The sequence below is a fragment of the Triticum dicoccoides genome, chromosome 7A (genome assembly GCF_002162155.2).
Source record: "Triticum dicoccoides isolate Atlit2015 ecotype Zavitan chromosome 7A, WEW_v2.0, whole genome shotgun sequence".
Classification (NCBI taxonomy): domain Eukaryota; kingdom Viridiplantae; phylum Streptophyta; class Magnoliopsida; order Poales; family Poaceae; genus Triticum; species Triticum dicoccoides.
The window spans coordinates 458,783,916-458,797,379 of NC_041392.1; the positions used below are offsets into that span (position 1 = coordinate 458,783,916).

Sequence of the window (13,464 nt, forward strand, 5' to 3'; positions counted from 1 at the left end):
TAAGTGAAGCATAGAGAGTAGTTTTAACAAGTCATAACATAATTTTGGCTCTCTCAAAAAGGTGTGCCCAGCAAGGATTGATAACTTAAAACACAAAATAAAACAAGCAAAGACACATATCATACAAGACGCTCCAAGCAAAACACATATCATGTGACGAATAAAAATATAGTCTTGAGTAAAATATCGATAGTTGTTGGAAGAAAGCGGGGATGCCACTCGGGGGCATCCCCAAGCTTAGTTGGTTGCTCATTCTTGGATAATAGCTTGGGATGCCGGGGAATACTCATGCTTAGGCTCTTACATCCTTTCTTCATCCATCGTAAGATAACCCAAAACTTGAAAATTTCAATCACACAAAACTCAACAAAGCCTTCGTGAGATCCGTTAGTATAAGAATAATAAACCACTACTATAAGTGTTGTATCAAACCAATTCATATTTTGTTTTTGTATTATATCTACTGCATTCCAACTTTTTATGGCAAAAACTCATCAAAGAAAACCATAGAGCCATCAAAATAAGCACACAACACAAAGAAAACAAAATCTGTCAAAACAGAACAATCTGTAGAAATCTGACTATTTTGAATACTTCTATAACTCAAAAAACTCTGAAACATCAGGACGACCTGAGAAATTTGTATATTGGTCTACTTCAAGTGGAATGGGTATTTTATCGCTCTCTGGTAAAAAACTGAAAATTAATTTCGTGAGTGCAAACTTTCTATTTTTTCAGTAAGATCAAACAACTATTGCCCAAGAAGATCCTAAAGGCTTTACTTGGCACAAACACTAATTAAAACATAAAAAACACAATCATAACAGTAGCATAATTGTGTAAACACTCAAGAACAGAAAGCAAAAAGCAAAAATAAATTTTATTCATTGGGTTGCCTCCCAACAAGCGCTATAGTTTTACGCCCTTAGCTAGGCATAAAGCAAGGATCTAAGTTTTGTCATCTTTCTTCTTCTTAATTTTCTTGGGGGTATTTTTATCAGGAGGTTTTGTGGACACAACATAAAACATATTATCCAAACTTTAGAATTCCTTAGTTGGTTTTCATCATAACCCCTTTGATTTTCCCGCTACAATCCAAGAATAGTGTTGATTAACATTATTAAAAACTTGTTGGATTATATCTAAAACGGGGACCTCCTTTTTAAGATTCTCATCAAAGATCTTATTATCCCCAAGAAAATGCCTTAGTGCATAGTCACTATTGTAAAGAATTTTGTCTATCACGGGTTTTTCACAATTCATACCATAAAAATCAAAGATTTCCCTAGCTTCCCAAATTATCTAGTCAAACTCGTTCATAAGAACGAGAGTGGCCAACTTTTTGGCTCTAGGATTCTTTATTTCGGGAAGCTCAAAAAACAATCTTTGCAAAGTAGGATGAATGCAGATAAATTTGCTTTCAAGTTTCAAAACTAGTGTTGAAATAGCATCCGCATAAGATCTAGTAGTTTTAAGTATAGGAGCATCATCAAGACTCAAATTTCCAACACAATTGAAATTCTTGGATATGTTCTTTTCCCATAATGTTCCCTTGCCCCAAGATAAATTTTTTAGCATCCAGATTGCCTGTACGTCCAATCTTAGGAGTCAGACCATCATCTGTGGGTGCCATACTTGAAGGAAATATGCCCTAGAGGCAATAATAAAGTTATTATTTATTTCCTTATTTCATGATAAATGTTTATTATTCATGCTAGAATTGTATTAACCGGAAACATAACACATATGTGAATACATAGACAAACAGAGTGTCACTAGTATGCCTCTACTTGACTAGCTCGTTGATCAAAGATGGTTAAGTTTCCTAACCATAGACATGAGTTGTCATTTGATTAACGGGATCACATCATTAGGATAATGATTTGATTGACTTGACCCATTCCGTTAGCTTAGCACTTGATCGTTTAGTTTGTTGCTATTGCTTTCTTCATGACTTATACATGTTCCTATGACTATGAGATTATGCAACTCCCGTTTACCGGAGGAACACTTTGTGTGCCACCAAACATCACAACATAACTGGGTGATTATAAAGGTGCTCTACAGGTGTCTCCAAAGGTACTTGTTGGGTTGGCATATTTCGAGATTAGGATTTGTCACTCCGATTGTCGGAGAGGTATCTCTGGGCCCACTCGGTAATGCACATCACTATAAGCCTTGCAAGCATTGCAACTAATGAGTTAGTTGCGGGATGATGTATTACGGAACGAGTAAAGAGACTTGCCGATAACAAGATTGAACTAGGTATTGAGATACCGACGATCGAATCTCGGGCAAGTAACATACCGATGACAAAGGGAACAACGTATGTTGTTATGCGGTCTGACCGATAAAGATCTTCGTAGAATATGTAGGAGCCAATATGGCCATCTAGGTCCTGCTATTGGTTATTGACCAGAGAGGTGTCTCGGTCATGTCTACATAGTTCTCGAACCCGTAGGGTCCGCACGCTTAACGTTTGTTGACGATATAGTATTATATGAGTTATGTATGTTGGTGATCGAATGTTGTTCAGAGTCCCGGATGATATCACAAACATGATGAGGAGCTCCGGAATGGTCCGGAGGTAAAGATTCATATATTGGATGATATGGTTTGGCCAAGGGGTCAGGCCCATGGGGCTATAAGTCGGTGCAAAAGGAGTTTTGCAGAGGTCAGGGGGCCAAACGCCGGAGACACTGGCGTCTGGCCCTGGGCCAGACGCCGAGGCCCATGGCGTCTGGGCCAAACACCAAGGATTGTGGCGTTTGGTCCTGGAGTCTGAGTGGGACTCTTGCCTTTCGGGCAAAACCGACTATGAGGAGGCTTTTGCTCCAAGTTTCGACCCCAGGGCTCAACATATAAATAGAGGGGCAGGCTAGCACCAAAGACACATCAAGAAACACCAAGCCATGTGTCGGCAACCCCGTCCCCTCTAGTTTATCCTCCGTCATAGTTTTCGTAGTGCTTAGGCGAAGCCCTGCGGAAATTGTTCTTCACCAACACCGTCACCACGCTGTCGTGTTGCCGGAACTCGTCTACTACTTCGCCCCTCTTGCTGGATCGAGAAGGCGAGGACGTCACCGAGTCGAACGTGTGCAGAACTCGGAGGTGTCGTGCTTTCGATACTTGGATCGGTCGGATCGTGAAGACGTACGACTACATCAACCGCGTTGATATAACGCTTCCGTGAACGGTCTACGAGAGTACGTAGACAACACTCTCCCCTCTCGTTGCTATGCATCACCATGATCTTGCGTGTGCGTAGGTAAATTTTTGCAATTACTACGTTCCCCAACAGTGGTATCAGAGCCAGGTTTTATGCGTAGAGGTCATATGCACGAGTAGAACACAAGTGAGTTGTGGACGATATAAGTCATACTACTTACCAGCATGTCATACTTTGGTTCGGTGATATTGTTGGATGAAGCGGCCCGGACTGACATTACGCGTACGCTTACGCGAGACTGGTTCTACCGACGTGCTTTGCACACAAGTGGCTGGCGGGTGTCAGTTTCTCCAACTTTAGTTGAACCGAGTGTGGCTACGCCCGGTCCTTGCGAAGGTTAAAACAACACCAACTTGACGAACTATCGTTGTGGTTTTGATGCGTAGGTAAGAACGGTTCTTGCTAAGCCCAGTAGCAGTCACGTAAAACTTGCAACAACAAAGTAGAGGACGTCTAACTTGTTTTTGCAGGGCATGTTGTGATGTGATATGGCCAAGACATGATGCTAAATTTTATTGTATGAGATGATCATGTTTTGTAACCAAGTTATCGGCAACTGGCAGGAGCCATATGGTTGTCGCTTTATTGTATGCAATGCAATCGCCCTGTAATGCTTTACTTTATCACTAAGCGGTAGCGATAGTCGTAGAAGCATAAGATTGGCGAGACGACAACGATGCTACGATAGAGATCAAGGTGTCGCGCCGGTGATGATGGTGATCATGACGGTGCTTCAGAGATGGAGATCACAAGCACAAGATGATGATGGCCATATCATATCACTTATATTGATTGCATGTGATGTTTATCTTTTATGCATCTTATCTTGCTTTGATTGACGGTAGCATTATAAGATGATCTCTCACTAAATTATCAAGGTATAAGTGTTCTCCCTGAGTATGCAGCGTTGCGAAAGTTCTTCGTGCTGAGACACCACGTGATGATCGGGTGTGATAGGCTCTACATTCAAATACAACGGGTGCAAAACAGTTGCACACGCGGAATACTCAGTTTAAACTTGACGAGCCTAGCATATAACAGATATGGCCTCGGAACACGGAGACTGAAAGGTCGAGCGTGAATCATATAGTAGATATGACCAACATAGTGATGTTCACCATTGAAACTACTCCATCTCACGTGATGATCGGGCATGGTTTAGTTGATATGGATCACGTGATCAATTAGAGGATTAGAGGGATGTCTATCTATGTGGGAGTTCTTAAGTAATATGATTAATTGAACTTAAATTTATCATGAACTTAGTCCTGGTTGTATTAGCATATATATGTTGTAGATCAATAGCTCGCGTTGAGCTCCCCTGTTTTATTTTTGATATGCTCCTAAAGAAAACTAAGTTGAAAGATGTTAGTAGCAATGATGCGGATTGGATCCGTGATCTGAGGTTTATCCTCATTACTGCACAGAAGAATTATGTCCTTGATGCACCGCTAGGTGACAAACCTATTGCAGGAGCAGATGCAGATGTTATGAACGTTTGGCTAGCTCAATATGATGACTACTTGATAGTTTAGTGCACCATGCTTAAATGGCTTAGTATCGGTACTTCAAAGACGTTTTAAACATCATGGACCATATGAGATGTTCCAGGAGTTGAAGTTAATATTTCAAGCAAATACCCGAGTTAAGAGATATGAAGTCTCCAACAAGTTCTATAGCTAAAAGATGGAGGAGAATAGCTCAAGCAGTGAGCATGTGCTCAGATTGTCTGGGTACTACAATCGCTTGAATCAAGTGGGAGTTAATCTTTCAGATAAAATAGTGATTGACAAAATTCTCTAGTCACCATCACCAAGTTAGTAGAACTTCGTGATGAACTATAATATGCAAGGGATAACGGAAACGATTCCCAAGCTCTTCGTGATGCTGAAATCGAAGAAGGTAGAAATCAAGAAAAGCATCAAGTGTTGATGGTAAACAAAACCAGTAGTTTCAAGTAAAGGGACAAAGGGAAGAAAGGGGAACTTCAAGAAGAACGGCAAGCAAGTTGCTGCTCAAGTGAAAAAACCCAAGTCTGGACCAAAACCTGAAACTGACTGCTTCTACTGCAAAGGGACTGGTCACTGGAAGCGGAACTACCCCAAGTAATTGGCGGATAAGAAGGATGGCAAAGTGAACATAGGTATATTTGATATACATGTTATTGATGTGTACTTTACTAGTGTTTATAGCAACCCCTCAGTATTTGATACTAGTTCAGTTGCTAAGAATAGTAACTCGAAACATGAGTTGCAGAATGAACAAAGACTAGTTAAGGGTGAAGTGACGATGTGTAGTGGAAATGGTTCCAAGATTGATATGATCATCATCGCACACTCCCTATACTTTCAGGATTAGTGTTAAACCTAAAATAAATGTTATTTAGTGTTTGCGTTGAGCATGAATATGATTGGATCATGTTTATTGCAATACGGTTATTCATGTAAGTTAGAGAATAATTGTTGTTCTGTTTACATGAATAAAACCTTCTATGGTCATACACCCAATGAAAATGGTTTGTTGGATCTCGATCGTGGTGATACACATTTTCATAATATTGAAGCCAAAAGATGCAAAGTTAATAATGATAGTGCAACTTATTTGTGGCACTGTCGTTTGGGTTATATTGGTGTAAAGCACATGAAGAAAATCCATGTTGATGGGCTTTTGGAATCACTTGATTATGAATCAGTTGATGCTTGCAAACCATGCCTCATGGGCAAGATGACTAAGACTACATTCTCCGGAACAATGGAGCGAGCAACAGATTTGTTGGAAATCATACATACTGATGTATGTGGTCCGATGAATATTGAGGCTCGCGGCGGGTATCATTATTTTCTGATATTCACAGATGATTTGAGCAGATATGAGTATATCTACTTGATGAAATACAAGTCTGAAACATTTGAAAAGTTCAAAGAATTTCAGAGTGAAGTGGAGAATCATCGTAACAAAAATAAAAGTTTCTATGATATGATCGCAGAAGTAAAATATTTGAGTTACGAGTTTGGCCTTCAGTTAAAACAATGTGAAATAGTTTCACTACTCATGCCACCTGGAACACCACAGCGTAATGGTGTGTCCAAACGTCATAACCGTACTTTATTTGATATAGTGCAATCTATGATGTCTCTTACCGATTTACCACTTTGATTTGGGGTTATGCATTAGAGACAACTACATTCACGTTAAATAGGGCACCATCTAAATCCGTTGAGACGACACCGTATGAACTATGGTTTGGCAAGAAACCTAAGCTGTCGTTTCTTAAAGTTTGAGGTTGCAATGCTTATGTGAAAAAGTTTCAGCCTAATAAGCTCAAACCCAAATCGGAGAAGTGCCTCTTCATAGTATACCCAAAAGAAAATGTTGGGTAAACCTTTTATCACAGATCCAAAGGCAAGATATTCATTGCTGAGAATGGATCCTTTCTAGAGAAGGAGTTTCTCTCGAAAGAAGTGAGTGGGAGGAAAGTAGAACTTGATGAGGTAACTGTACCTGCTCCCTTATTGGAAAGTAGTTCATCACATAAACCTGTTTCTGTGACTCCTACACCAATTAGTGAGGAAGCTAATGATGATGATCATGTAACTTCAGATCAAGTTACTACCGAACCTCATAGGTCAACCAGAGTGAGATCCGCACCAGAGTGGTACGGTAATCCTGTTTTGGAGGTCATGTTAATTGATCATGACAAACCTACGAACTATGAGGAAGCGATGATGAGCCCAGATTCCGCGAAATGGCTTGAGGCCATGAAATCTGAGATGGGATCCATGTATGAGAACAAAGTGTGGACTTTGGTTGACTTGCCCGTTGATCGGCAAGACATAGAAAATAAATGGATCTTCAAGAGGAAGACGGACGCTGATAGTAGTGTTACTATTTACAAAGCTAGACTTGTCGCAAAAAGGTTTTGACAGAGTTCAAGGTGTTGACTACGATGAGATTTTCTCACTCGTATCGATGCTTAAAGTCTGTCCGAATCATGTTAGTGATTGCCGCATTTTATGAAATCTGGCAAATGATAACAAAACTGCAATCCTTAATGGATTTATTTAAGAAAAGTTGTATATGATGCAACCAGAAGGTTTTGTCAATCCTAAAGGTGCTAACAAAATATGCAAGCTCCAGCGATCCATCTATGGACTGGTGCAAGCATCTCGGAGTTGGAATATACACTTTGATAAGTTGATCAAAGCATATAGTTTTATACAGACTCGCGGTGAAGCCTGTATTTACAAGAAAGTGAGTGGGAGCACTACATCATTTCTGATAAGTATACGTGAATGACATATTGTTGATTGGAAATAATGTAGAATTATTCTGCAAAGCATAAAGGAGTGCTTGAAAGGAGTTTTTCAAAGAAAAACCTCGGTGAAGCTGCTTACATATTAAGCATCGAGATCTATAGAGATAGATCAAGATGCTTGATAAGTTTTTTCAATAAGTATATACCTTGACAAGATTTTGAAGTAGTTAAAAATGGAACAGTCAAAGAAGGAGTTCTTGCATGTGTTACAAGGTATGAAGTTCAGTAAAGACTCAAAACCCGACCACGGCAGAAGATAGAGAGAGAATGAAAGTCATTCCCTATGCCTCAGCCATAGGTTCTATAAAGTATGCCATGCTGTGTACCAGACCTATTGTATGCCCTGCCCTGAGTTTGGCAAGGGAGTACAATAGTGATCTAGGAGTAGATCACTGGACATTGGTCAAAATTATCCTTAGCGGAGTAAGGATATGTTTCTCGATTATGGAGGTGACAAAAGGTTCGTCGTAAAGGGTTACATCGATGCAAGTTTTGACACTGATCCAGATGACTCTAAGTCTCAATCTGGATACATATTGAAAGTGGGAGCAATTAGCTAGAGTAGCTCCGTGCAGAGCATTGTTGACATAGAAATTTGCAAAATACATACGGATCTGAATGTTGCAGACCCGTTGACTAAACTTCTCTCACAAGCAAAACATGATCACACCTTAGTACTCTTTGGGTGTTAATCACATAGCGATGTGAACTAGATTATTGACTCTACTAAACCCTTTGGGTGTTGGTCACATGACGATGTGAACTATGGGTGTTAATCACATGGTGATGTGAACTATTGATGTTAATCACATGGCGATGTGATCTAGATTATTGACTCTAGTGCAAGTGGGAGACTGAAGGAAATATGCCCTAGAGGCAATAATAAAGTTATTATTTATTTCCTTATTTCATGATAAATGTTTATTATTCATGCTAGAATTGTATTAACCGGAAACATAATACATGTGTGAATATATAGACAAACAGAGTGTCACTAGTATGCCTCTACTTGACTAGCTCGTTGATCAAAGATGGTTAAGTTTCCTAACCATAGACATGAGTTGTCATTTGATTAACGGGATCACATCATTAGGAGAATGATGTGATTGACTTGACCCATTCCGTTAGCTTAGCACTTGATCATTTAGTTTGTTGCTATTGCTTTCTTCATGACTTATACATGTTCCTATGACTATGAGATTATGCAACTCCCATTTACCGGAGGAACACTTTGTGTGCCACCAAACATCACAACATAACTGTGTGATTATAAAGGTGCTCTACAGGTGTCTCCAAAGGTACTTGTTGGGTTGGCGTATTTCAAGATTAGGATTTGTCACTCCGATTGTTGGAGAGGTATCTATGGGCCCACTCGGTAATGCACATCACTATAAGCCTTGCAAGCATTGCAACTAATGAGTTAGTTGCGAGATGATGTATTACGGAACGAGTAAAGAGACTTGCCGGTAACGGGATTGAACTAGGTATTGAGATACCGACGATCGAATCTCGGGCAAGTAACATACCGATGACAAAGGGAACAACGTATGTTGTTATGCGGTCTGACCGATAAAGATCTTCGTAGAATATGTAGGAGCCAATATGGGCATCCAGGTCCCGCTATTGGTTATTGACCAGAGAGGTGTCTCGGTCATGTCTACATAGTTCTCGAACCCGTAGGGTCCGCACGCTTAACGTTCGTTGATGACATAATATTATATGAGTTATATATGTTGGTGACCGAATATTGTTCGGAGTCCCGGATGAGATCACGGACATGATGAGGAGCTCCGGAATGGTCCGGAGGTAAAGATTCATATATTAGATGATATGGTTTGGCCAAGGGGTCAGGCCCATGGGGCTATAAGTCGGTGCAAACGGAGTTTTGCGGAGGTCAGGGGGCCAAACGCCGGAGACACTGGCGTCTGGCCCTGGGCTAGACGCCAAGGATTGTGGCGTTTGGTCCTGGAATCCAAGTGGGACTCTTGCGTTTCGGGCAAAACCGACTTTGAGGAGGCTTGTGCTCCAAGTTCCGACCCCAGGGCTCAACATATAAATAGAGGGGCAGGGCTAGCACCAAAGACACATCAAGAAACACCAAGGCGTGTGTCGGCAACCCCGCCCCTCTAGTTTATCCTTCGTCATAGTTTTCGTAGTGCTTAGGCGAAGCCCTGCGGAAATTGTTCTTCACCAACGCCGTCACCACGCCGTCGTGTTACCGGAACTCATCTACTACTTCGCCCCTCTTGTTGGATCGAGAAGGCGAGGACGTCACCGAGCCGAACGTGCGCAGAACTCGGAGGTGCCGTGCTTTCGGTACTTGGATCGGTCGGATCGTGAAGACGTACGACTACATCAACCGCGTTGATATAACGCTTCCGCGAACAGTCTACGAGAGTACATAGACAACACTCTCCCCTCTCGTTGCTATGCATCACCATGATCTTGCGTGTGCGTAGGTAAATTTTTGAAATTACTACGTTCCCCAACAATACTGAAATCACTCATGATTGCAAGCAAAGAACGGATCTGACGAGAAAACGGCGAACGAAAGAAAAAGTGAGGCGAATAAAACTGTAAATTTTTTGTGAAGAGGGGGAGAGGAAAACGAGAGGCAAATGGTGAATAATGTAAATTGCGAGGAGATGAAATTTGTGATTAGGAACCTGGTATATGTTGAAGATCCTCCCCGACAATGGCGCCAGAAATTCTCCTTGATGGCAGCTGGAACTACGTCGGTATTTCCTCGCAGAGGGGGGGATGATGTAACACAGCGGCGGTAGGTATTTCCCTCAGTTATAAAACCAAGGTTATCGAACCAGTAGGAGAACCAAGCAACACAACGTAAACAACCCCTGCACACAAATAACAACACCTCGCAACCCGACGTGTTAAAGGGGTTGTCAATCCCTTTCGGGTAACAGCGCCAGAAATTGGTGCATGACGGTAGGTTGTAATAGATTGGATAAATAGACAGCAAAGTATTTTTGTATTTTTGGTTTAATAGATCTGAAGATAAAAGCAAGGAAAAGGTAGATCGCAAAGACAAACATATGAGAAATAAGACCCCGGGGCCGTAGGTTTCACTAGTGGCTTCTCTTAAGAAAAATAGCAAACGGCGGGTAAACAAATTACTATTGGGCAATCGATAGAACTTAAAATAATTATGACGATATCCAGGCAATGATCATTACATAGGCATCATGTCCAAGATTAATAGACCGACTCCTGCCTGCATCTACTACTATTACTCCACACATCGACCGCTATCCAGCATGCATCTAGTGTATTAAGTTCATGGAAAAATGGAGTAATGCAATAAGAACGATGACATGATGTAGACAAGATCCGTTTATCTATATGGCGGTAGATATAGATCTCGTCTTTTTATCCTTAGTAGAGACGATACATATGTGTCGGCTCCCTTTTTGTCACTGGGATAAAGCACCGTAAGATCGAACCCACTACCGGGCACCTCTTCCCATTGCAAAATAAATAGATCGAGTTGGCCAGACAAAACCCAAATATCGAGGAAGAAATACGAGGCTATAAGAGATCATGCATACAAGAGATCAAAGAAACTCAAATAATTTCATGGATATAAAAACATAGATCTGATCATAAACTCAAAGTTCATCGATCCCAACAAACACAGCGTAAAAGAGTTACATCATATGAATCTTCAAGAGACCATTGTATTGAGAATCAAGAGAGAGAGAGACGAAGCCATCTAGCTACTAACTACGGACCCGAAGGTCTACAAAGAACTACTCACGCATCATCGGAGAGGCACCAATGGAAGTGGTGAACCCCTCCGTGATGGTGTCTAGATTGGATCTGGTGATTCTGGACTCTACGGCGGCTGGATGAATATTTCGTCGACTCCCCTAGGGTTTTAGGATTTTTGGGGCATTTATAGAGCAAAGAGGCGGTCCGGAGGGTACCCGAGGTGGGCACAACCCACCAGGGCGCGCTAGGGCCTCCTGGCGCGCCCTGGTGGGTTGTCCCCTCCTCGGGACTCCCCCCAGGTGCAACCAGGGCCCATCTGCTTCCTTTTGGCCCAATAAAAATCATCGTAAAGTTTCGTGCCATTTGGACTCCGTTTGATATTGATTTCCCGTGATGTAAAAAACATGGAAAAAACAGGATCTGGCACTGGGCACTATGTCAATAGGTTAGTACCGAAAAATGATATAAAATGATTATAAAACATCCAAGATTGATAATAAAACATCATGGAACAATCAAAAACTATAGATACGTTGGAGACATATCAACCGCCCCTTCCAGCAGAACCATACCCTCGTGGCATTCCTCTTCCTTGAGCTTGATTAGCATTGTCTCTGTCGAAATTGACCAGCAGCCAGCGCCCCCACTCACATTCTTCAGGCCTATGAATGCCATCCCCACATTCAATGACCACATGACCGACCAATCCACAAAAGTTGCAAAAATCTGGTAATTTCTCATACTCAACAGGATATTTCTTCTTCTCTTTCAGTGTGAGCGGAATAAAGCGAACAAGCGGGGTATCCAACATGATGTACACCCTCGCTCGTAAGTACTTGGTAGGGTTCAAACGTCCTTCATTCACAATCACCTTGATAGGCGGGATGCCTACTTTCCTAGCAATTTTCGTCGCCAAATCTGATTTCTTCATCAGTCCTTCAGGTAACCTCATGATGCGAGCCCAAACAGAAATACGATCTAACTTATAATCCTCCATATTAGAGATCCCATCATATTCCTCAATCACAACTGTCGCACCGCGGAAGTCCCAAGGTCCGCCATTGATCACTCGGTTCCAATCACCCAAACACATAAATTGAGCCAGGAAAATGTTTGCAGCCCTGGGCTTGAAGGTGACCCCTTGTGCCGATGCTCAAGCATTATGCATTGCCTTAAAAAGTGCCACGTGACTAAAGGGTTTCTGAGTATGAACCCTAAACACGCCAATCCAACGAGATTCCTCAATCAACCCTTCAATGTCTCCAGAGAGATCAAGTTCTTCCTCTTCACCATGCAAGTTCAGTCCCTCAAACCTATCCTCCAAATTCGCTGCATAATGGCAGTCCTTCTCAGCAGAACTTCCGCCTGATGGATCTCTTTGTGGGAGTCCTTGCGATCCCGTGTCAGCCATGCGGTCGCCTGAAGAATTGTCAACCAGGAGGCGAGATCTCACAACTGTTAACGTGGGAAATCATCGAAACTCGGTGATCTATGAGGAACTCTGGCAGTCGCCGCCAGAGGACGTCAGGAACCCTAACAAAAGGAAAAAACCGGGCAGTCGTTTACTAAGGACTTCACGTTGTTAGCACTTCAAGAAAAGTTTTCCAACAAACACACTGTAGATAGGTCAAAACATTTTTCTCCACCCATCAAACGGCAGAGTTATAATCCGTGACCTCTTTTTTCTTTCAGGGTTATCTGATCTCTTTCTGTCTCACATGTTGTGGCTGAGTTGGGTACATGGACGGGGCAGATTACATCTCCAAACTCACCGAACGGTCCAGATTCCTCAGACGTAGAGGCCCCCAAGAACAAGACGCCTTTGGGCCGGTCGCGTGCTCACAAAAGCACCATCCGCCGCTCGTCCCGTCCCGTCTCGTCTCCCCCAACCAGGCGAAAACCAGCATCGCGAACGGCACCAGACCAAACCCCCGAATCCGAGCCAAGGAGCAAGGGCAAAACCCCATCTGCGGCGGCGGCGGCGGCGGCGATGGAGTCGGTGGAGGCGCTCGTGGCGCACATCCAGGGTCTCTCCGGGAGCCCGGACGAGCTGGCGCAGCTCCACGGCCTCCTCAAGCAGGCCGACGGCGACGCCCTGCGCGTCCACTCCGCCGGCCTCCTGCCCTTCCTCTCCCACCTCCACCCCGGCGCCCACTCCCTCGGCTACCTCTACCTCCTGTACGCGACCCCC

At 42.6% G+C, this 13,464-nt stretch overlaps 1 protein-coding gene across 2 annotated transcripts in view; it reads left to right on the forward strand.

Moving 5' to 3' along the window:
• The first annotated feature begins 13,117 nt into the window (after positions 1–13,117).
• The window catches only part of LOC119329142 (COP9 signalosome complex subunit 3-like), a 5,115-nt gene continuing 4,768 nt past the window's right edge, over positions 13,118–13,464 (forward strand). For both annotated transcript variants that reach the window (XM_037602139.1, XM_037602140.1), the window contains exon 1: positions 13,118–13,451. In XM_037602139.1, the coding sequence (XP_037458036.1) occupies positions 13,264–13,451 (188 nt within the window). In that variant the 5' untranslated portion in view covers positions 13,118–13,263. The remainder of the gene's footprint in view (positions 13,452–13,464) is intronic.